The 24,251-nt window shown below is 46.1% G+C and overlaps 1 protein-coding gene across 1 annotated transcript in view; it reads left to right on the forward strand.

Moving 5' to 3' along the window:
• RNF17 (ring finger protein 17) overlaps positions 1-24,251 on the forward strand; it is a 215,496-nt gene that overhangs the window by 181,568 nt on the left and 9,677 nt on the right. The window contains exons 34-36 of the mRNA XM_030561299.1: positions 783-839; positions 3,355-3,471; positions 8,053-8,212. Coding sequence (XP_030417159.1) covers positions 783-839; positions 3,355-3,471; positions 8,053-8,212 — 334 coding nt within the window. The remainder of the gene's footprint in view (positions 1-782; positions 840-3,354; positions 3,472-8,052; positions 8,213-24,251) is intronic.

Consider the following 24,251-nt stretch of genomic DNA (forward strand, 5'->3'; position numbering starts at 1 on the left):
AGGTCAATTATAATCCTGTCCTCCAAAATCCGAACAACTCCTCCAAGCTAAGTGTCATACACAAGTTTTAGAAGTATATTCTCCACTCCATTATCCAAATAATGAAAATATTGAAAGGTACCAGACCTAGGACTGATTCATGTGGGACTCTACTAAATAAATCTCTCTAGTTTGACAGCAAACCATTGATAAACTAGTATTTGAGAACGGTCTTTCAATTAGTTGTTCATACACCTTATAGTCATTTCATCCCTTCTCCCATTTAGTTGTGCCCTAAAATGCACAGTTGTTGGAAGGCAACTATTGGATACCTATTTTCAGTCATGTTTTTGAGAGAAGCTGTGAAGTGGTGCAAGAGGGAACCTGTTTTTTTGAGGGTGAAAGTACACAATCACACCTCAAAGTTCAAGGAGAGTTGGTCCATTCTTACTAGAAAATACTGCAGTTCTTTATATATGGATTCCCTTTCTATTAATGAATTGGCCAAATCCTGCAGTTCTCAGACAAAATTCCCATTGGAACTGGGTGGAAATTTTGTTTGAATGCGGACTACAGAATCAGGTTCTAAATCCTCAGTTCATGAAAGTACTTGAATATGTTCTTTTGTCCCATTGATATCAATGAGAGTTAAATGTTTTCCTGAATCAAGGCAGCCTTTATGTATTATGAATTAAGGAAATATTACATGAAAAATCTAAGTGTTTTATCTACATATTTTAGGTGTTTATAAGGCCCCTATTACACTGGTACGTAAATTGAACTGTACTCTACTTGCTTTTTAGGACATAATACATTACAGTGAAAAGTGTTTTGAGGATAAATATAAAATCAGCTATGAGGTGAGTTTCAGTGTGTAGCGTGTGAATGGGGGGGTTTAGGTTTTGTGGGTTTTTCACAATTGATCACTAAAACTCATTACCTTACCTAATCCTTCTGTGCCAGGTCCCAGTCTGTTTTATTCAGATCCCTCCTAAAGACTTGCTTCCTTCTTGAAATGGTTGAAACCCTTCTTTATTCTTGTTAAAGAAAAATTTTAAAATGAACTTTTCAGTATTTCAGCCATTTTTCAAGTGCAAAGTACATTATATATGTATTGTTACTTTGGGAGGGAAGCCATGGATTGATTTTCAGCATTTGCTGTTGACCAGTGCTTTGGCTGTATCTCTATTTTATCTTTTAGTGGAGAAGTTACATCTAATTATCAGTGCTTTATTCTGCTGTGGTATCTTCTTGTTCTTAGCCTCAAATAAAGTACATAACTTAAGAATAGGTCAGACCAATGGTCCATCTATCCCAGTATCCTATCTTCCAACAATGGCCAGTTCCAAATGCTTCAAAGGGAATGTACAGAAGAGGGCAACTATCAAGTGATCCCTCCCCTGTTGTCCAGTCCCACATTTGGCAGTCAGAGGCTTCGGGACACCTGGAGAGTGGGGTTGCATTAGCCATTGATGGACTCTTCTTCCATTAACTTACCTAATTCTTTTTTGAATCCAGTTATAGTTTTGGCCTTTACAACATCTCGTGGCAGTGAGTTCCACAGACTGGCTGTGTGTTGTGTGGAAAAAGTACTTCCTTTTGTTTGTTTTAAAATTGCTGCCTACTAATTTCATTGGGTGATCCCTCGTTCTTGTGTTGTGTAGGACTCCATGTTTGTCACAGATTCCATGACTTTCTGTGACCTCCATGACTTCTGCAGCAGCTGATTCGCCTGGCCCGGGGGCCACCTGAGCACCTGGGCCATTTGCACTGGCTGCTGCTGGGGCAATCTCATCCCCCTGTCCCTAGCAACAGGAGTTTGGGGGAGAGCTCAGGGCTGGAGGTTGGGTGTGGGAGGGCGCTTACCTAGGGCGGGCTCCCCGGAATGTCTACAGGAACTCCCCTCCCTCAGCTCCTAATTCCATGTGTCACCTCTACCGGCAGGCACCGCCCCGTCAGCTCCCATTGGCTATGGTTCCCAACCAGTGGGAGCTGCAGAACCGGGGATTGGGGCCGAGCGGAGGCAGCACGTGGAGGTAGGAATGCCCTAGCTCCGCCAATCCTCCCCTTGAGCACGGGCTGTGCATCCACGGCGCACCCCTTCTGCTGGTCTGCGCCTCCCCCAGCACCCGTGGAGCCCCCCAAGCTGTCTCTCCTCCCTCCCCCCCCAAGTTTTAGTCAGGGGTATATAGTAAAAGTCATGGACAGGTCATAGGGTGTGAATTTCTGTTTACTGTCTGGGACTAAAACATAGTAGTCTTTTTTTTCCCCCTCCCCCCCAAGCTGAATACTCCCAGTCTTTTTTTAAATCTGCTCTCATAGGAAGCTGTTCCATACTCTTAATCATTTTTGTTGCCCTTTTCTGTACCTAATCCAATTCTTATATTATCTTTTTTGAGATAGGGTGACCAGAACTGCACACAGTATTCAAGGTGTGGGCATACTATGGATTTAAATAGTGGCTTTACGATATTTACTGTTTGTTTTTTATCTACCCCTTTCCTAATGGTTCCTAATACTCTGTTAGCGATTTTGCTAGAAGCTGCACATTGAGCAAGTGTTTTCAGAGAACTATCAACAATGACTCTCTAAGATCTTTGTGTGGCAACAGCTCATTTAGACCACATTATTTTATATGTATAGTTGTGATTGTTTTCCATTATGCATTACTTTGCATTTATCAACATTGAATTTCATTTGCCATTTTTTTTCACATTCACACAGTTTTGTGGGATCCCTTTGTGACTTCGCAGTCAGCTTTGGACTTAGCTATCTTGAGTAATTTTGTATCATCTGCAAACTTTGCCACCTCACTGTTTTACTCCTTTTTCTAGATGATTTATGAACATGTTGAATAGCACTAGTCCCAGTACAGATCCCTGGGGACACCACTGTTTACCTCTCTCCAGTCTGAAAAATGACCATTTACTGCTACCCTTTGTTTCCTATCTTTTAACCAATTACTGATCCATGAGAGGACCTTCCCTCTTATCCATTACTGCTTACTTTGCTTTAAGAGCCTTTGGTGAGGAATCTTGTCCAAAGTAGTGACATCATTTTTTTAAATATCTTAACTGTTTAGGAGTACCTCTGAATAGCTTTTCTTTAAATATTTTACATTCTCCTTAAACAAAATTCATGCCTGGAGTGAATTAGTTCCCTAACCTCTTTATCTGCTTAAAAATGGAAGATAAGAATTAAAATGGAACAAGGAAAATTTGAATTTGATTTGATTTTTCTTTGTCAACAGGGATGTCTTGTTTACCTTATTTTAGTCTATAAAATAACTCCTCTGTAGTTTCAGAAGTCATAGAAGGGCAAACTTGCAATTAGTTACCAAAATGTGAAACCTAACTAAATCCTATCTTGTTCTAGGAGTTACTGTTATCCGAAGCAGGGGCTCCTGTTTTGCCACCATATACAATGCTAACACTACCTATTCCAGGAGAACTTTTTCCTGTTAGTGTTAAGCACCTTGTGTCACCTAATAAGGTATATGTTATAAATGTTTGTTTGATAACGGCTACAGGATATGACTGCCTCTTTCCAGTCTTGTGAACATTGTCATGGAAATATATCAATGTCAGCATACAAGCATTTGTGGTTATCAGTTATTGATAATTTAAATCTGTATCAGTTAATTAAATTACAGCATGTCAGATATTTATATAGTGGTTCAAATATTTGGGTGGCAGGAGTGTTTGAGAAACAATCAATCCTGTCTCTATTCTTTAAAAAATATTCTCAATGTCATGTTCACATTATAGACATGACTTTTAAAAAGCAGATGCCTCCTTGCACACACAAGCTATGCTGGCAGGAGTATTATCTTAGTAGGATTACCCATGCCAGATAGGTCAAAGAGTAGGAGCCAGACTAAGGCAATCTACTAGCCGACCTGGTAGTGAGTTAAGAGTGGGCTAACAACCTACTCCTCTGTAAAACAAAGTCATTACAGAAACCTATACTACCACTCTGTCCAACAAACTCAATCCAACTTAATTCAAGTAGACCTAGAAGAAAGATGAAAACATGAAGTTGCCATAACCCCAAGGAAGCTACTCTACTGATGAATTTGCTCTCTCCAAAATCCATTACCAAAATTGGTACGTGGAATGTGTGGACTAACATGAGGCTGGTAAAACAGTCAAACTAACAAAAGAAATGGGGAGACACAAATTAGATGTACTTGGCCTAAGTGAAATGAGATGAGTTACATCAGGACAAATCACCTTGTCAACTGGACACATCCTACTATATTCTGGATTACCGAATGCCAGTGACATACACAGAGATGGTGTGGGTCTGATAAAATCGGGGGGGAGGGAGGGCAACCAAAAGATAGAATGGGCACCAGTTTAAAAAAGGATTAGAATAGTACAGTTTTCATCAAAATTCCAGAAAGTGTCTGTAGTTCTCCTACAAATCAAACTAACCAAGAGTGTTTTTAACAAAGAAAACCAACCGCCTTGTACAAGCAACTACATAACAAAATAGATAAAATCCCCAAAAGAGATGTCCTCTTAGTAATTGGAGAAATTATTGCTAAAGCAGGGAGCAACAACACTGGCAGGGAAGTAAATACGGGGAAACAAGACCTTGGTGAAATGAATGAAAATGATGAAATGTTCGCTGATCTTTTTTTTGTGTGTGTGGAATGAACGACCTGGTCATTGGAGGAACCATCTTCCCTCACCATACTATTAATAAAATAACTTGGAGGTCAGCAGATCACAGAACAGAAAACCAAATTACACTATACCAACAAAACAAGGAACCAGACCAAACCCACATTACAATTCTGCACAAATGTAATAGAAATTTAAAAGATATAGGTAGCAGGTATGAGAATGGACCACACGCTAACTAAATTGAAAATAAAAATAAGAACAAAGAATAGGTCTGAACAGCAGAAACACTACATTATAATGTCACCCAACTAACATGCAGCAAGAGTTTAGAATTGCTCTAGCAAATAGATACCGGGTGCTTGAAGATGATGAGACAATAGAAGGCAAATGGAAACAGGTAAAGGATACTTTCACTAAAACTTGTAAAGAAATTCTGGGATTCAGGAAGAAACATCACAATGAAAGGTTATATGAGAGGAAAGATGCAAAATTTAAGCAAACAAGAACACAGACACACTGACTCCAGAAGGAATATGCAGTAAAGAAGAGAGGCCAAAATAGTGGTAGGAAAGACAAATGAAACTTTGTAGATGAAATGGCAATAGATGCACAAACTGCTGCAGTACAAAATGGCACAAAGACACTGTGCAACATCATTAAACAGTTATCAGGAAGAATGTCCCAAGTAAGATAATTACACATTATAAAGAATAAAGGAAGTGATAGATTCAAGGTAACAATGAGAATAGGCAGGGTTCAGACAGGAGAAATCATGTATGGATCAAATAATAATCCTACGTAGTATCATAGAACTTGTGATCTAATGGAAGTCAAAGCTTTATATGAATTGGTAGATTTCCAACAAGCATCTAATACAGTGAGTAGAACAGTTTTATGGAAATTTCTGTCACAGTGGAATCCCTCAGAAATTTCAGAGCTTCTCTGAAAATATGATGTGTGAAGTAATGCATAACAGTGAACTGAGGTTACTATGGGCATCAGCCCAGGATGTCTTATGTCACCTATGATCTTTTTACTGGTGGTGGATTGAGTAATATGGGGATTGAGTAATAAGGGACATATAGTGGACTTTGACACAAAAGTTAGAGGACCTGGACTTTGCAGATGACATCAACTTGCTATCCCATTCCCATAGAGACATTAATGTCAAAACAAGTGATTTACAGGCCTATCCACAGGTGGTAGGATTGAAAATCAACACTGTAAAAACCTAAAACCATTAGAATCAACACAAAACAAGAAAGACCCATTGCATTTTCTGGGTCTGACCTAGATGAAATTGGATATATCTCATATCTTGTCAGCATTTTAAGTACAGCAGATGGAACAGAGGAAGACATTAAACCAGAATAGTAAAAGCAAAATGTGTTTTTGTAACTTTGCAGTTGATCTGGAGAAACAGACGTCTTGCCCTCCAGCTAAACTTCAGATATTTAACCATTGTAAAGTTGATCTTGCTACATAGTGCTGAAACTTGGAGACTTATGAAGACTTTACTATCTAAACTCTAAATCTTCATTGACAGCTGCCTTAGACAAATCCTCAATATTAGAAAAAATTACAAGCAACAAACTCCTGAAGGAGGATGAAACAGAAGCCAGTAGGACTGGAAATTACAGAACAAAAATGGAGATGGCTAGGCCATTCATGGAGGAAATACCCAATAACATAACAAGATAGGCATTGAACTGGAACCCCCAGGGCAAGAGGCAGTGAGTTAGAACCACAGCAGACGCAGAATTGAAACTTATCTGAATAATGTGAAAAGAAGCAACGACTGCCACGGGAGACCAGCAAAGATGGAAGGTGGTGTTGAAAGCCCTATGTTCTGCATGAAATACAGAGGTGTAAGAAAAGAAAGAGACTTGAACTCACAGATGTTCCCTCAGAAATATATTTAGACCATGGGACCTCCTTGTTTGCTTTTTTAAAAAAGTCTGATTTTTTTTAATTATTCATTTGGTGTAATAGACAATAAGTAATTGGATTTGATCATTGGGGCAGCATACTGACTTCTCCTGTATTTTCTTTCTTATATTGAAGTGGTGAAACATTCTCATGCCACAATGTTCAGTTTTGTGGGCTTTTAGTATATTACCAATTATCTTTTGGCCTCCTATTCAGCATTTTTTTTCTCTCAGTCCACACTGCTGCTACTTGGTACTGTCCCTTCTGGACAAGGGCCTAATCTTATGCCCATTGTAATCAAAGGAAAGACTCCCACACGCTTCAGTGAGTTTTGGATCAGACCCCAAACCACAGACCAGTGAGCAGCTGGTTAGGTCAAAATCTGATGGAGGGATTGGTTTACACTGAGCTATTAAAGTTATGTTGCTTGGTAAATCTATAGATCAATCAGTGGCTCTTTGTTACTCTCTTTAATGACTTTTTTGTATACTGCTCTAACTTTCTACATGAAACCATGGAAGTGTCTTGGTAGAGCTAATGCTGTTAAAATATAAGACTGAATTTAAAATGTGATAAGGTGCTTAGATACCTTAGTGATGGGTTTCCAGTTTAAGAACTAAAATAGAATATATGTTCTCAATTGAATTATCTAACAAATGCTTTTGGTTACTTGTCCATGAATAAGCTGAACTTCTGTGTTTTTTATCAGGATAAATATTCCTTTATAAAGCCACTGCTAGAAACTCTACTCAGATTCCTCTAATTGTGGGCAACAGTTATGTATATGCCACATCAGCATGAAACGCATTACAGTGATTAGAAAAATAACATGACGTTGTAATTAAAATCTTTTTTAATCAAGGGTGGAGGGTAATGGTGAGTTCTTGTTCAAATGCTGGCCCCATCTATATTCTACAGCATGGGTATGCATGCACTCCATATGCCTGCAACTGGAGATTTGATGCAGACCATAGCTTTGTATATTAATGAAAGTTTAGCTGTATATATAACAATTATTTTGTTATTTATATAGATACACACATTTATACTAATTGGCCACATTAAAAATAAAATTTAGATGAAATAGAATGTTTTCATGCTTCGCAAGAGAGATCAACTGTGTTAGAACTTGTTTTTCCATGAATTTCATAGTGGTAAATCCAAAGGAGTGGGAGGGAATTCTGAATAAGACCAAACCTCTGTGGAAGTCTAACACCTTCATACTTTCATATATGCAGGGCTTGTGTTACTATGGTTACCATGTGTGGCATTAATAAATAGTAACTGGTTGCCTTGAACTAAACCCTGAGTAGTAGAATGTAAAACAAATCTTAAAGTGTGGAGGAAAGAAGAATTAGGGGAGGGGGCAGTGTTTAAGTGACAAATCTTTCCAAGATAAAAAACATTATCCTTGTAAATATCCCTTTATCACTTATTACACCTGGCAGTTAGTTCTGATGTGTCTGTGAAAGCTGTAATCTTTTTTCTTTTATAAAACCCTTGTCTTTTTTAGATGTACATTCGTCTTGAATCAGCAGAGGGCCTTAACCAGCAGAGCGACACAGAGGATAATGATGTCAGCTGGGATTTGGAATCTGAGAGTCTAGATCAAGTCCTGAAGCATTGTAATCAGAATGTGGAGTCTCTTCCTTTTCTAACAGATTTTAGACCAGGTATTTTTGCAGTTTTGTTTTCCCTTTTATGCCTTACAGAAGTACAAACCTCTTCAGTAAATACTTCTATTTTATGTGTGTCTATATTTTTAAATAAAACTTAGAAAGCTATAAATTCTTTTGGGAGTGTCAGAGTCGCAAGAGACAATAGTGGTGGTTCTTCGAGGGCTCGTGTCAACTCCATGTTAGGTGTGTGCGTTCCCATGTGCACAGTTACAAGATATTTTTCCCTTAGTGGTATCCATCAGCCAGCCCTAGCACCCCCTGGAGCCCTGTGCTCTTGCGCCAGTATAAAGGGCACTGCTGGCCCCACACCCCTTCGGTTCCTTCTTATCACCCATGACAGTTGCTGGAATGACTTATCTCTTGTGCTTGCAAGTTCTCCTAGTGGTTTCTGAACTCTGTTATTCTTGTATATGGTTAGGACTTAGTTGTTAGCAGTTAGTTAAGTTAGAGGAGGTAGTGGTCCCATTGCAGGATGTCCCAGGGACAGGGCATGTCCCAGTCCCCGTGTTTCAAACTGGGTGCCAGCTGCCATAAGCCCATGCCAGTGAGCGACCTCCATGTAAGCTGCTTAAAGTGCCTCCAGAAAGCACACATTAAAGACAAGTGCACAATCTACAGGGGCTTCAGGCCACACACACAAAAGGACAGGGACATTCACATGAAGGTCCTGCTAATGGAAGCAGCCCTCAGATTGGCCTTGGAGCTGTCCCACTCTGATTCAGCACCGAGCACTTCAGCCTCGGTACGGAATGTTCCCCCAACACGAAGGTCTGCTTGGCACTGTTCACCATCTTCAGTGCTGAGGAAGTGGCACAAGAAACTGCACTGAAACAGGGCACTGCCCTGTGTCAATAAAGGATAAGAGGGGAGAGGCTGACAAGGTGAGACCCCTGCTGAACCACTCATCCTCCCCAGAGCTATGGTTGATGGCAGTTGAGCCCAGTCAGGGATCCACCACTGACTCCTGGGAGCAATTGGGGCACCGTGTGCTTGAGAGCCCCTTTGACACTAGAGGCATTATAGGCAGCAGAGGACCTGATGCCCCTCCCGGTACTGCACAGACCATGAGATCACTCTTCATTGAAGACTGCTCCCTCCAGAGGGAAACCCCTTATGGATCTACCACAGTGGTCGCCGTCCCAGCACTGGTCTCCAGCTCCGCGGCTTAGGTCAACAGCTTCGTGACGCCAGTCCCTAGCTCATTGGCACTGGTCACTGGAAGTATGGCACTAGTCTCTGTCCCCTCCACAGCACCATTCTCTGACTCCACATCATATCCAGCAGGTAGGAACAGCAACAGCTCCGCCATGATCTCCAAGGGAAGAACACTTATCGGAGACCAGAGAGGAATCCATTCCCCCACCAAGGAGACACCACTTACACACAGGACTTTGGTGCTGTTCCTGCTGTGGGCACTTGGCCACCAGAGCAATGGCCAGTACACTGGCGGTACTGGAACCCATGGGGTGTTCCTTCCAGTGCCAGGCCCCTACTCCCATCTGTCATCCACAGCTGCATCTGAGAAGCAGTCTTGGCAACACCCCAGCCAGTACAGGACCCCGATTCAGACTCCAACCCTGGTACCAAGGCCCCAGCAGCAGCTTCAATGGAGGTGACCCCAATAGTGGAGGACTTTCCAGCTCCTCCTGTAGTGTTGGTATCTTCCTCAGCCCCAGATTAGGCAATTGTGGGTCCCACCCACTGCTACTGGATGACTTCCAGGCTCACCAAGATCTCCTTAAATGAGTCGCCACAAATTTGGAGCTAAAAACAGAGGAACTGAAAGACCATGGACATCCTCTTTGATATTTTAGCTGCAGCAGCCCCCTCTAAGGTTCCACTGCCAGTCTATGATGGGGTGCTAAAACTGGTTAAAGCACTGGCTGACCTTGTCTTCTCTGCCCCCAGCTTCGAAAAGGGCAGAGAAAAAATACGTTCTGGCTAAGGGGTATGAATACATGTACTTGTGCCCTCCCCCTGGGTCCCTGGTGGTTTCCACTGCAAATGAGCAGAACAGACAGGGTCAGGCGAGTGCCATGTCTAAAAATAAGAATGCAAAGGGGCTTGACTTGTTTTGCAGAAAGGTGTATTCAACAGCTAACTTAGACCCCCAGATCTCCAACCAGCAGGCAGTGCTGAGGAGATACAGTTATAACATTTGGGACTCTATGGCCAGCTTCAAAGACTCCCTGCCTCAGGAGTCAAGGTAAGAATTTCTGGCCATTCTGGAGGAAGACAAGGTGGTAGCTAAGGCCTCTCTTGAGGCTGCCTTGGGTGTGGCTGACTCAGTGCCCAGATTGGTGGTCTTGGCTGTGTGCATGCGTGCAGCTTGCGTCTGTAGTCCTCGGGCCTTTTTCACAAGGTGCAGCAGTTGGTCCAAGACCTCTCTTTCAAGGGCAATGCATTGTTCTTGAAGCAGATGGACACCAAGCTGCACAACCTGAAGGAATCCAGGGCTACGCTGTGATCTCTAGGTCTTTGCACACACCTAGCCTCCAGAAGGCACTTCTAGCCGCAGCCACATCCAAGGTTTTTGGGGCCTTTTAGAAACAAGCCCTACAAGAAAAAAGGGAAGGATTATAAGCGCAGCCAGCCTGCATCTTCTGCTTTGGCCTGCCAGTCAGGCTTGGGCCAGTACCTGGCTGGCCAGAGATAGGCCTTTTGAGAGTGCACCCAAGGACAATATACTCAACTTAACCCAGGATCCACCATCCTTAAGATCTCCTTAAACTCCTTTTTGGTTTTGGACCATTTATTTCCATTCTATACTGTCCCCCAGATAACTTCAGACCACTGGGTTCTTTCCACTGTGACAGATTTCATCCATTCCTCCCTCCCAACCCCCATACCTCTCCCTATTTTGGGACCCTTCTCGTGAGCATCTCCTCATCCAGGAGGTAGAAACGCTCCTACATGTGGGGGGCATAGAGGAAGTTACTCAAGACTTGACCGGGAAAGGGGTTCTGCTCCTGATATTTTCTAATCCCAAAGGCCAAAGGGGTCCTCAGGCCTTCCTAGACCTGCATGGACTCAACAAATATCACAAGAAGTTCAAATTGTGCATGGTCTCTCTGGCATTCATCTTTCCCTCCCTGGATCTGAGACACTGTTACTCATACTAAAGGATGTTTATTTCCACATCTCCATTTTCCATGATCACAGGAGATTCCTATGATTCATGGTGTGCCAGTGTCACTACCAATTCACCACACTCCCTTTCAGACTTGTCATCCCCAAGGGTTTTCACAAACTGTATGGCAGTAGTTGCAGTATACCTAAGACATCAAGGTTTACATATCTATCCCTACCTCAACAACTGGTTAGTCAAGGATCATTCATGAGCTCAACTTCAGTGCTGTGTCAGCAAAGTATAGGCCACCTGTCAAGAGCTGGACCTGCTGATAAATTAGCAAAAATCCACTCTGATCCCAGTTCAGGGGATAGAGTTTGTGGGAACAGTGCTGAACTCTATTCGGACCAGAGCCTACCTGCCAAAGCCCAGTTCCGGTGATGTCGGAACTAATTGATCCCGTCAGATCCCACCCACTCATGACTGCTTGGGTATGCCTCAGACTGCTTGGTCATATATCAGCATGCACTTACATGGTGCAGTACACACAGTTGCACTTCAGACCTCTTCAAATGTGGCTGATGTTAATCTACTCCCTCAGCAGGCACTATCTGGACTTAGTTATTACAGTCCCTTTTGACCGTTGTAGCATCATTAACTTGGTGGTCAGATCCACAGTCAATAACGATCAGGGTTCCCTTTGCCATCCCATGCCCATTGGTGACATTAGTCTCAGATGGATTAGACCTAGGGTGGGAAGCCCACTTCAACAGTCACAGTACCCAGGGCCTCTAGTCACAGGGAGAACTCTCTCCGCACATAAATGTCAGGAAACTCAGGGTAATTTGCTTGGTCTGCCAGATGTTCGTTCTCTACCTGTCGGGCAAAGGAGTGCAGGTCCTGACAGACAATACATACGCAATGTTTTATGCCAATAAGAATGGGGGAGCTTGCTTAGCCCTGTGCCAGGAGGTTCTTCAATTGTGGGACTTCTGTATGCAACATGTTGTTCACCTTGAGGCATTGCACTTTCCAGGGGACCAGAATACGCTGGCAGATCACCTTGGCAGGTCTTTTTCTTCTCACCACCAGTGGTCCCTCCATCTGGACGTAATCAGCTCTGCTCAGTGCATGGGCTTGGCAGTGGTTACCTGTCAGATGCCTTCCTACGGCTGTGGTCAGGGGATCTGCTGTATGCCTTTCCACATAATACCATTGATACACAAGGTCCTCTTAAAAATCAAGAGGAACAAGGCAAAGGTAATCCTGATTTGCCCCAGTGTGGCCGTGCCAGCACTGGTTCAAGATGCTCCTGGACTTTTCCATAGTAGGTCTGCTAGAGCTCCTTATGTGCCTGGATTTGATCTTATAGAACCAAGGCCAGCTACTCCATCCGAATCTCAAGTCCCTGCACCTGACAGCCTGGCTGCTGCGTGGCTGAACCAGAAGGAGCAAGCCTGCTCAGAGCAGGTCTAGCAGGTTTTGCTAAGTAGCAGGAAATCCTGTATCAGAGCGATCTACTTGGCCAAGTGGAAGCACTTCACTTCTTGGACCTTTCATTGGGGTCTTTCCCTGTCTGTCATTTCTGCAGACCATCTTGGACTACTTGCTCCACCTGAAGCATGAAGGTCTGGTCCTGTCGTCAGTCAAGGCCCACCTGGCGGCCATTTCAGTTTTCCTTCCTCCTGTCCAGGGTAGGTCAATTTCCTCACATGAGATGGCAGGTTCCTCAAGGACTTAGACTCTACCCACAGGTTTGCAACCCGGTTTCCCCCAAGGGATGTAAATCCGGTACTGTCCAGGCTCACAAGGTCCCCCTTTGAGCCGCTGGCTTCTTGTTCACTGCTGCTGCTCCTCCTGGAACATTGCCTCCCTAGTGGCAATTATGTTGGCTTGAAGGATCACTGAAATCAGAGCCCGGATTTCAAAACCCCTTACACAGTGTTCTTCAAAGACAAGGTCCAGCTGTGCACCCACCCAGACTTCCTGTCAAAGGTAGTGTTGCGGTTCCACAACAACCAGGACATTTTTATGCCTGTCTTCTTTCCAAAGCTTCATGGATCCAGATGAGCATTATCTACATAACTTAGACGTTAGGTGGGCCCTGGCTCTTTACATTGAAAGGACTAGACCCTTTTGCAAGTCATTGCAGCTCTTTGTAGCAGTGGCAGACTCTGCATCATCTCAGATAATCTTGTCTTGGCTAACCGCCTGCATGAGCAGGCAAAGGTTCTGTCCCCAGCCATTGTGACCACCCATTCCATGAGAGTTGAGGCTTCATCAGCAGCCTTCCTCACACAAGTTCCAATCCAGGACAAATGCAGAGCAGCGACATGGTCATTGGTTCATACCTTCGCATCCCACTCTGCCATCACCCGGCAGGCCTGGCATGACAAACTTTGGAAAAGCATTGTTACAATCAGCACGTCAGTGAACTCCGAACCCACCTCCAGATGCCTGTGAGTCACCTAACGTGGAATCAACATGAGCAAGCACTCGAAATAAAAACGGTTACTAAACTTCCATAACTACTGTTTGAGATGTTGCTCACATCCATTCCATAACTCACTCTTCTGCCCTGCTGTCAGAGTGAACTTCAAGAAGGAACTGAGGGGGCATGGGGCTGGTGCTGCCCCTTATACTAGCACAGGGGTCCAGGAGGCGCTAGGGCCAGCCCTACAGATACCACTCAGGGGAAAATTTCTGGCAACTGTGCACACACCTAACGGAATGGACTTGAGCAACACGTTTTGAAGCACAACAGTTATGGAAGGTTAGTTACCGTTTTTTTCATCTCCTAAAGGGAAAGGTGATAGGGGGAGAGGCCACCCTGGAAATGTTCCTGCTTGTAGTTCCCTGACAGAGAAGAGGAGGAGGTTGGACAAGTTGTTGCATTTACTTTCCACCTGCTAAATACCTTCGGGCTCTCCCAATAAAGTTATTTCTCCCTTCTCAGTTATATAAATGCCCAGTCTGGTAGTTTCTCCAGTAATTTCTGAGTTGGATCTGAGATCTAATCCACAGTCCACGGAAAAAATGCATTAGATATACTGACATACCTCCTAGGTTCCATTCTCATAAGAAACACACCACTAAAATATGGTACTTATAGACCATCACACCTTCCTAGATGTGAAATGGAGTCTGAGTTTGATTGCGGTATGATTGGCAGATACTGCCAAGAGCAGGTTGGCTCTATTGGCCTTTTTGTAGGCACTATAAGAGTGTTCTGCATTTCTTTCAGGGTAGAAATACCTCTCCTACTAGGGTCGGAGAAAGTTGCCCCAGATCCAAGATCATGGATCTGTTGACTTCACCTGCTTTTAGAGAGCATTCTCCAACCAAAATTCCTGATACTTTGTCAGAGGCAGAAGAGGAGCCTGTGGCTCAGGATGAATACCAAGAGCTGTAATCAGAACTTGATTAATATTCCCCGGATGAAAACATTGGGGTTATTTTGTCACCCTTTGCATCTGAAGATGCACTGCAAATCCATGAGGTTGTGGAAAAGAATGGTATCAGATCTATGACACTGAAATTTCCATTGGTCATGTTAGAAGAAACCTCTCACCCTGTATCCAACATCCTGTGTTCTCCATCAAAAAAACAAGATTACCTTTCTGTTGCAACATGCAAGGGCATTTTGGACTTCTGCATCATGATAGGCTATATTGGGAAAAAGCAGACAAATTATGTCAATCTACTAAGGGGTATTATTTTTTCGTACACCTTACCCCTGATTCTCTTGTGGTGTCGGTGGCAGTGGCAATGTAAAGATGTAGAGGAATCAGGTGTATTCCACATCTTCTGACACAGAAAGAAAGAAGATGAACACAACTGGCAAGTGTTTTCAACTGCTTCACTCAGTATCAGAGAAGCAAATTGTCAGGCAGTGAAGTCACATTATCAGTATCACTTGTAGGAAAAGATGGCCGTGATTGAAAACTGCTTCCTAAACAAAGGAAGCTGGCCATCAGCTTGGTAAGGGATGGTGAAATAGTGGTTAAACATTCGCTCAGGACTTTTTGAGTCTTCAGACTCAGCCATGCCTGCTGGCCTTCAGTCTTCTACTCTCCCTTCCAAAATCAAATCAAAGGTGGTAGACCTTCCTTTCAAAGTTATCCACTAATAAAACTGATTAAATATTAGAAAAAAATGAAGGACATGAGGTCAATTACAAGATTCTTGTGTGTCTGTCAACCCTCAGGAAGGGCCTCCTACCCTTCCTTTTCTTCATAGTCTTATTTTTCAGAGATCTAAATTTCAACATCAACAGCCTCCCCCTTCACAGCCACAGTAGAGACTACTTTTATTCTGCAAATGAAGAGGAAGCAACCTTAGCATTGTCTCTGAGATGGAATGTCAGAGCTCAGATTTGACACGAGGATCAGGCACTTGAGACAAAATGTACGACCATCTCTCATTTATTTTGGAGACTGATTCTCCTGTAACATGGACTCTTGAATTTCTATCCCATCAAACAAATGGACTCTGGAGATAATAAAAGATGGTTACACTATTTAATTAGATTACTTTCCACCATCGAACCCCCGTTCTATCCCTATTCAGGAACCTCTTTTTAAGATAGGTAGTTTGCTCCCTGTTGGAGGCAGGAGTCATAGATGAGGTGCTAAGGGAATTTAGTGGTCACAGTTTTTGCTCCACATATTTTCTGACACCAAAGAAGGAGACTGAGGGCTTTATCCAATATTAGATCTGTGGAAGCTTAACTTGTTAATCAGAAAATTCCATTTGCACATGTTGACATTAGTACCCATTATACCCACCCTAGATTGGTTTGCAGACTTCTATCTAAAAGAGTGTATATTTCCATATCTCTATCCAACCCAGGCACTGCAGAAACCTTCACTTTCTGATTTGACAAAAGTATTTCCAGTAGAGTCTTATCTTTTGGGCTTTCTACTGCACCCTTGGTATTTACAAAGTGCCTCTCTCTGGTAGCAACTCATTTAGGATATCAGGGTGTATTCATTTATCCTTTAGACAACTGAGTAAACTGAGTCTATTTAGAAAAGGGGTATTCCAAGAACATATTGCACATGTACCCTGTTCAGGACACGGGGACTTTAAAATAAAGGTCTCTTCTGCTACCTATGCAAATGATTCCCTTTTAAGGTGCAGTTCTTGATTCAGGTAGGCAGAGCCTTTCTTCAGAGTTCTATTCCAAATATTTCCTGGTGCACAAGAAGAAAGGAGGATAGAGACCAGCCTTGGATTTGAAACACCTCAACTGTTCTGTTCATAAAACAGTTGTGCATGGTCATGCTTGCGGCCATCATTCCAACACTAGAAAAATGCATGTGGTTTATAGCTTTTGATATGCAGGATACCTACTTCCATGTCAACATCCACTTGACTGATAGATGGTTCATGGCATGCATCCGACCAAGTGGGTATTCACCCATGAAAGCTCATGCTCCGATACATCTGTTAGTCTATAAGGTGCCACAGAACTCTTTGCTGCTTTTACAGATTCAGACTAACACGGCTACCGCTCTGATTCTTGATATGGTGGTGTTATAACCTTATTCCCAGATTCTGGACCTTAGCGTCCAAAATATGGGGGTTAGCATGAAAACCTCCAAGCTTAGTTACCAGCTTGGACCTGGTACTTGCTGCCACCACCCAAAAAATTAGAGTGTTTTGGGGCACTCTGGTCCCCCTGAAAAACCTTCCCTGGGGACCCCAAGACCCAAATCCCTTGAGTCTCACAACAAAGGGAAATAATCCTTTTTCCCTTCCCCTCTCCAGGTGCTCCTGGAGAGATACACAGACACAAGCTCTGTGAATCCAAACAGAGGGACTTGCCCTCTCCGTTTCCAATCCTGGAAACAAAAGCACTTTCCTCTTCACCCAGAAGAAATGCAAAATCAAGCTAGCCAATTCAACACACACAGATCTCCCTTGATTTCTTCCTCCCACCAATTCCCTGGTGAGTACAGACTCAGTTTTCCTGAAGTAAAGAAAAACTCCAACAGGTCTTAAAAGAAAGCTTTATATAAAAAGAAAGAAAAAATACAAATAGTCTCTCTGTATACAGATGACACAATACAGGGCAATTTCTTAAAAGAATATTGAATAAACAGCCTTATTCAACAAGAATACAAATCAAAGCACTCCAGCACTTATATTCATGCAAATACCAAAGAAAAGAAACCATATAACTTACTATCTGATCTCTTGGTCCTTACACTTAGAAACAAAAGATTAGAAAACAGAACTACTTCTCCAAAGCTCAGAGAAAGCAGGCAGACAGAAACAAAAGACCTCTTACACAAACTTCCCTCCACCCAAAGTTGAAAAAATCCGGTTTCCTGATTGGTTCTCTGGTCAGGTGTTTCAGGTGAAAGAGACATTAACCCTTAGCTATCTGTTTATGACAGGTGGATCTGACACTTCCAATACAGGCTTTTCCAGTTTCAACTTACCAGTGCTCCACTAGTCTTCACAAAAGTTTTTGCCATCAGAGATAAGCTGCTACCATGGTGAAAAGTCCTTGTCTTCCTTTACCTAGACAATTGGTTGCTGGTGGCACAGTCCAGAAAGGAAGCTAGGTTATCAAAGTCCAAACTCCTTCACTTTTCTCCTCCCTTGGGGTGACTGCAAATGTCGAAAAATTGACTTTGCACCCTGCACAGTCCCTGGAGTTCATTGGAGGACACATTGATGCGACCTCTGCACGTTTATCTGCTGAATGACAGGTTCCAGAGCTACTGGATCTGATCACTTCAGTGAAATCCAACCCTGTAGTCTCGGCCAGAACTTGCCTTTCCCTCCTCAGCCACATGGCAGCAGGCACTTATGTCACAGCATTCGCTCGCCTTTGCACTCCTGCAGCTATGACTGTAAGGAGCCTAGTCCCCCATGCACCAACCCATTTGCCAGAGTTTATGCTACTTTTTATTTTCCTCAATAGGATTTAATTTCCACTTTTTAAAAGATGCCTTTTTGCCTCTCACTGCTTCTTTTACTTTGTTGTTCAGCCATGGTGGCATTTTTTTTCTTTAGTTCTCTGTTTTTTAATTTGAGGTATACATTTAAGTTGAGCCTCTATTATGATGTCTTTAAAAGATTTCCATGCAGCTTGCAGGAATTTCACTTTTGACACTGTACCTTTTAAATTCTGTTTAACTAATTTCCTCATTTTTGTGTAGTTCCTTTTTCTGAAATTAAATCCTACTGTGGTGGGCTGCTGTGGTGTTTTCTTTGTCACAAAGATGTTAAATTAATTATATTATAGTCACTATTACCAAGCAATTCAGCTATATTCACCTCTTGGACCAGATCATGTGCTCCACTTAGGACTAAGTCAAGAATAGTCAAAAGAAGAGAGACAATTTGCTCCAAGAAGCAGTCATTTAAGGTGTCAAGAAACTTTATCTCTGCATCCTGTCCTGAGGTGACACATACCCAGTCAATATGGAGATAGTTGAAATCTCCCATTATTATTATAGTGGAAGATGGGAAGTGAATTTCAACAAAATGACAGTTCATGGTCATTGAAATTCTCAAGAAAAGAGACTATAAATATCATGGGATTGAGACTAATATGTTGGCCTCACAACTCTTTTCTACCTCACATCTATAGGAATATAGTGCAAATTATCACAGAAAATGTGATAGCAATGTAGTAAGTCAGCAAATGTGAGGGGGGCTCATTCTTCCCAGTTCTGCAAGGTGACAGTTGTGCTGTGGGATTGTTGTATCCAGCACATTTATCTCTTAGTTCTACAGCTAGTAGGCTATGACAGCAGCCTGGCAGATCAGCTGAGCAGAGATGTAAAAGACGGTTACTCACCTTTGTAACTGTTGTTCTTCGAGATGTGTTGATCATATCCATTCCAGTTAGGTGCGCGCGCGCTGCGTGCACGTTCATCGGAGAAACTTTTACCCTAGCAACCCAGGCGGGTTGGCTGGGCGCCCCCTGGAATGGCGCCGCTATGGCGCCCAATATATATCCCAGCCGACCCGGCCACCCTTCAGTTCCTTCTTGCCGGCTACTCCGACAGTGGGGAAGGAGGGTGGGTTTGGAATGGATATGAGCAACACACTCGAAGAACAACAGTTACAAAAGTGAGTAACCGTCTTTCCTTCTTCGAGTGATTGCTCATATCCATTCCAGTTAAGTGATTCCCAAGCCTTACCTAGGCGGTGGGGTCGGAGTGAGATGTGGCGGTATTTAGAACTGCTATGCCAAAGGCCGCATCATCTCTTGATTGTCTGACTAGCGCATAGTGTGCGGTGAATGTGTGGACCGATGACCAGGTCGCTGCACGGCATATCTCCTGGATAGGCACGTGTGCCAGGAAGGCTGCTGACGATGCCTGAACTCTCGTGGAATGTGCCGTGAGGTGGCCAGAGGGGACACGAGCTAGGTTGTAGCATGCACGAATGCATGCAGTCACCCAGGAGGAGATCCTCTGAGAGGAGATTGGTTGACCCCTCATCCGTTCTGCGACCGCCACAAACAGCTGAGGGGACTTCCAGAATGGCTTTGTTCGCTCAATGTAGAAGGCGAGCGCTCTGCATACATCTAAGGAGTGTAGCTGCTGTTCTCTCCGAGAAGAGTGGGGCTTCGGGAAGAAGACCGGGAGGAAGATGTCCTGGTTGGTATGGAAGGCAGACACAACCTTAGGGAGGAACGCCCGGTGGGGTCGCAGGTGTACTTTGTCCTTATGGAAGACGGTGTAGGGTGGGTCCACTGTGAGGGCTCTCAGCTCAGAGACCCGTCTGGCCGATGTAATGGCCACCAACAAGGCCGTCTTCCAAGACAGGTACGTGAGCGAGCAAGTCGCTAGTGGTTCAAATGGTGGGAGCGGGAGCCTGTTTAGGACCAAGTTAAGGTCCCAGGTAGGAGCGGGGCGGCGTGCGGGGGGGTAGAGACGCTCCAGGCCTTTAACAAATCTGGCGACTAGGGGGGTGGGAGAATACGGAGCGGCCACCATCCCCTGGTCGAAAGGCGGATATGGCCGCTAAGTGCACCTTTAAGGAGGATGACGCCAGGCCCTGCTGCTTAAGGTGCCAGAAGTAGTCTAGGACCGTGGGAATCGGGGTCTGCGTAAGGTTCACCCCCTGAGTAGCACACCAGCAGGACAAGCGCTTCCACTTGGCCCTGTACGTTGAGCGAGTGGAGGTCTTCCTGCTGTTAAGGAGGATATGCTGGACCAGTTCGGAGCAGCTGAGCTCCGCCGCATTCAGCCATGCAGAAGCCACGCCGTGAGGTGCAGGGCTCGTAGGTCCGGGTGACAGAGCCTGCCGTGATCCTGCGTGATCAGGTCTGGGTGGAGAGGAAGGGGAATTGGAGGGTCCACAGATAGGTCCAGCAAGGCAGTGAACCAGTGCTGTCTGGGCCACGCGGGTGCGATCAGGATTAGATGCGCCTTGTCCCTGCATAGTTTCAACAGGACTCTGCACCAGAGGGAACGGAGGGAAGGCATACAGTAGGTTGTGGGACCATGGTAGGAGGAATGCGTCCGTGATCGACCCGGGAGAGAGGCCCTGAAAGGAGCAAAACTCCTGGCACTTCCTGTTGGACTTGGTCGCAAAGAGGTCTATGCGGGGAGATCCCCACCTCTGGAAGATGGAATGGATGACATCCGGTCTGATCGACCATTCGTGGCATAGGAAGGATTGGCTGAGTCTGTCCGCCAGTGTGTTCTTGACCCCTGGGAGGAAGGATGCCACCAGATCTATCGACTGGGCTATGCAGAAGTCCCAGAGTCGAATGGTTTCCTGACATAGGGGAGACGAACGGGTTCCCCCCTGTTTGTTGATATAGTACATGGCCGTTGTGTTGTCCGTGAGTACGGAAACACAACGGCCGTGCAGACGTCGTTGAAACGCCTGGCAGGCGAGGCGGACTGCCCTCAACTCCCGGACATTTATGTGGAGTGACAGCTCTTGGGATGACCAGAGGCCCTGGGTACGCAGGTGCCCTAGGTGGGCCCCTCACCCCAGGGATGATGCATCGGTTGTTAGAGTCATCGACGGTGGCTGCGGTTGGAACGGCATCCCCGCGCATAGTAGGGATGAGGGTCAGCCACCAGTCGAGGGAGCGGAGAGGGTTGCGGGGGGACCATCACCAATACATCTAGGTGGTCCCTGCCCGGGCGGAATACGGAATGAAGCCACGTTTGGAAGGGCCTCACTCGGAGCCTGGCATACTTCGTCACGTAAGTGCATGCGGCGAGGCAGGTGCGAGCCGAGATGATTGGGGCGGCCTGCAAGCTCCGTATGATCAAGACGATAGTCTGGAAGTGGGGCTGAGGTAAGTACGCCCTGGCCTGAGTAGAGTCCAGGGTCGCGCCTATGAAGTCCAACCTCTGTGTGGGGACCAGGCTGGATTTCTCGGCATTGAGAAGCAGGCCTAGCTGGGAAAAGAGGTCCGTAACCACCTCGACATGTTGCCACACCTGTTACTGGGAGGACCCCTTTAGGAGCCAGTCGTCGAGGTATGGGAACACGTGCATTTCCCGCCGACGGAGGTGGGCAGCCACAACGGCCATGCACTTGGTGAACACCCTCGGGGCTGTGGAGAGGCCGAAGGGTAGGACTGCGAACTGGAAGTGCTGATGTCTGACCGTGAAATCGAAGGTACTTCCTGTGCGGTGGAAAGATGGCGATATGGAAGTACGCGTCCTTCATGTCGAGGGCGGCATACCAGTCTCCAGGATCCAGGGATGGGATAATGGTTCCCAGGGAGATCATGCGGAACTTCAACTTGAGCATCCATTTGTTGAGGCCCCACAGGTCTAGGATGGGTCTGAGACCTCCCTTGGACTTGGGGATCAGAAAATATCGGGAGTAGAACCCCTTGCCTCTCTTGCCTAGAGGTACCTCCTCTATAGCTACTGTTGCGAGGAGAGAACGAACCTCCTGCAGAAGGGTTTGCTCGTGAGAGGGGTCCCTGAAGAGGGACCGGGAAGGGGGGCAGGAAGGGGGTGAGGAAGCAAATTGCAGGTGGTATCCTTGCTTCACTGTGCGCAGCACCCAGCGGTCTGAAGTTAACCGGGAACACGCCGGGAGGAAGTGGGAGAGGCGGTTGGAGAAGGTAGGGGAAGGATCCTGTCTTGCGTCTGGTACGCCGTCCCCGGGCGCACCTTCAAAAGCCGGACTTGGAGCCCGGTGGTGCCTTGGAGGGCCCTTGGTTTTGGCCTCCCTGGGAGCCGGACTGGCGTCTGCGGCCCCCCCGACCATGCCGTCTACTGAGGTCCTGCCTCTAGCGGGGTGGGAAGTATGGGCGTCGTGCTTGGGGCCTGAAGGGTCTACGCTGGGTGGAAGGTGTATGCATCCCCAGCGAGCGTATGATGACTCGATTGTCCTTCAGGTTTTGCAATTTGGAGGCCGTCTTGTCCGAGAACAACCATTTCCCGTCAAAGGGTAAGTCCTGGATGGTATATTGGAGTTCCGGAGGTAGGGTGGAGGCCTGGAGCCAGGAAATGCGCCTCATGGTTATTCCCGAGGCCAAGGTTCTGGCTGCTGAGTCAGCCGCGTCGAGGGAGGCCTGGAGAGAGGTCCTGGCCACCTTCTTACCCTCCTCCAGGAACACATTAAACTCCGGGCGGGAGTCCTGGGGTAGAAGCTCGGAGAACTTACCCACCTCCACCCAGATATTATAGTTATAACGGCCCAGTAGGGCCTGTTGGTTGGCCACACGGAGTTGCAAGGCTCCAGCTGAATACACCTTGCGCCCCATGAGGTCCATTCGTCTAGCTTCCTTGGCCTTGGGGGCCGGAGCCTGTTGGCCGTGCCGTTCCCCGTCGTTGACAGACTGGACAACTAGGGAGGGAGGAAGGAGGAGGGTGAACATATAGGTACTCGTACCCCCGAGAGGGTACCATGTACTTCCTCTCCACTCCCTTAGCTGTCGGCGGGATGGAGGCTGGTGACTGCCACAAGTTATCGGCAGTAGACTAGATAGTCTTTATGAATGGGAGGGCTACCCGGGTAGGTGCATCGGCAGAGAGGATGCTCACTACCGGGTCCTCAACCTCTGGGACCTCCTCTATAGGTAGGTTGATATTAAGGGCCACTCTACGGAGGAGGTCCTGATGGGCCCTGAGGTCTATCGGTGGGGGTCCTGACGCTGAAGACCCAGCCACAGCCTCATCTGGTGAGGAGGAGGATACTCCGGGGATGAGGGCATCCTGTGTGGTCTCCTGCTCCTGGACTGGTTCCTGCTCGAGTTGACCCGGGGAGTCTGGTGGCGGCTGTTTATCCGACTCAGCCACCGGGGGGCGGGAAACAGTGGCCTCTGGCACCCGATGTTCTGAGGCGGTAGAACGTGTCCAGGGCACGGGGCCACCCTGGGTCTGATGTTATGCCCAGGGTGTCCAAAAACCCCACTGTTGGGCACCCACGTCCTGCGGGCGGGGGTCCTGGAACACTCCCAGCGGTACTTCGGGATCCTGGTCCCGTTCGTAATAGCTACCTGCCTGGGAGGATGCCGACGTGCCTCTAGACGGCCAAGCTGGAGTGGCGAAAGTTGGCGCCGAGGTACCGACAGACCTTACACCTCTGGGTTGTGGTGACCGGTGTCTGTATTGGTGACGGTGTTGAGAGCGAGACCGGGACCTGCGACCGGCTCGGTGCCGGGAGGTCGACCAAGATCTCAAGTCCCTCTGTCTCGATCCGCTCCTGGAGGCGCGGCGCCCACCGCGGTGCCGTGAGCTGGAGCGGTACCGCAAGTACTGGGTTGATGCCCGAGACGTCGACCGGTGCTGGGAGCGTGAGCGGTACCGAGGTGATCGGTGCCGGGAGCGTGAGCGGTACCGAGGTGATCGGTGCCGGGAGCGTGAGCGGTGCCGAGGAGGTGATCGGTGCCGGGAGCGTGACCGGTGCCGAGGAGGTGATCGGTGCCGGGAGCGTGACCGGTGCAGAGACCGAGATTGACGTCGAGAGCATGAGCGACGCCTCGATGCCGAACGTCCGCGGGACCGCGAT

The sequence above is a fragment of the Gopherus evgoodei genome, chromosome 1 (genome assembly GCF_007399415.2).
Source record: "Gopherus evgoodei ecotype Sinaloan lineage chromosome 1, rGopEvg1_v1.p, whole genome shotgun sequence".
NCBI lineage: Eukaryota > Metazoa > Chordata > Testudines > Testudinidae > Gopherus > Gopherus evgoodei.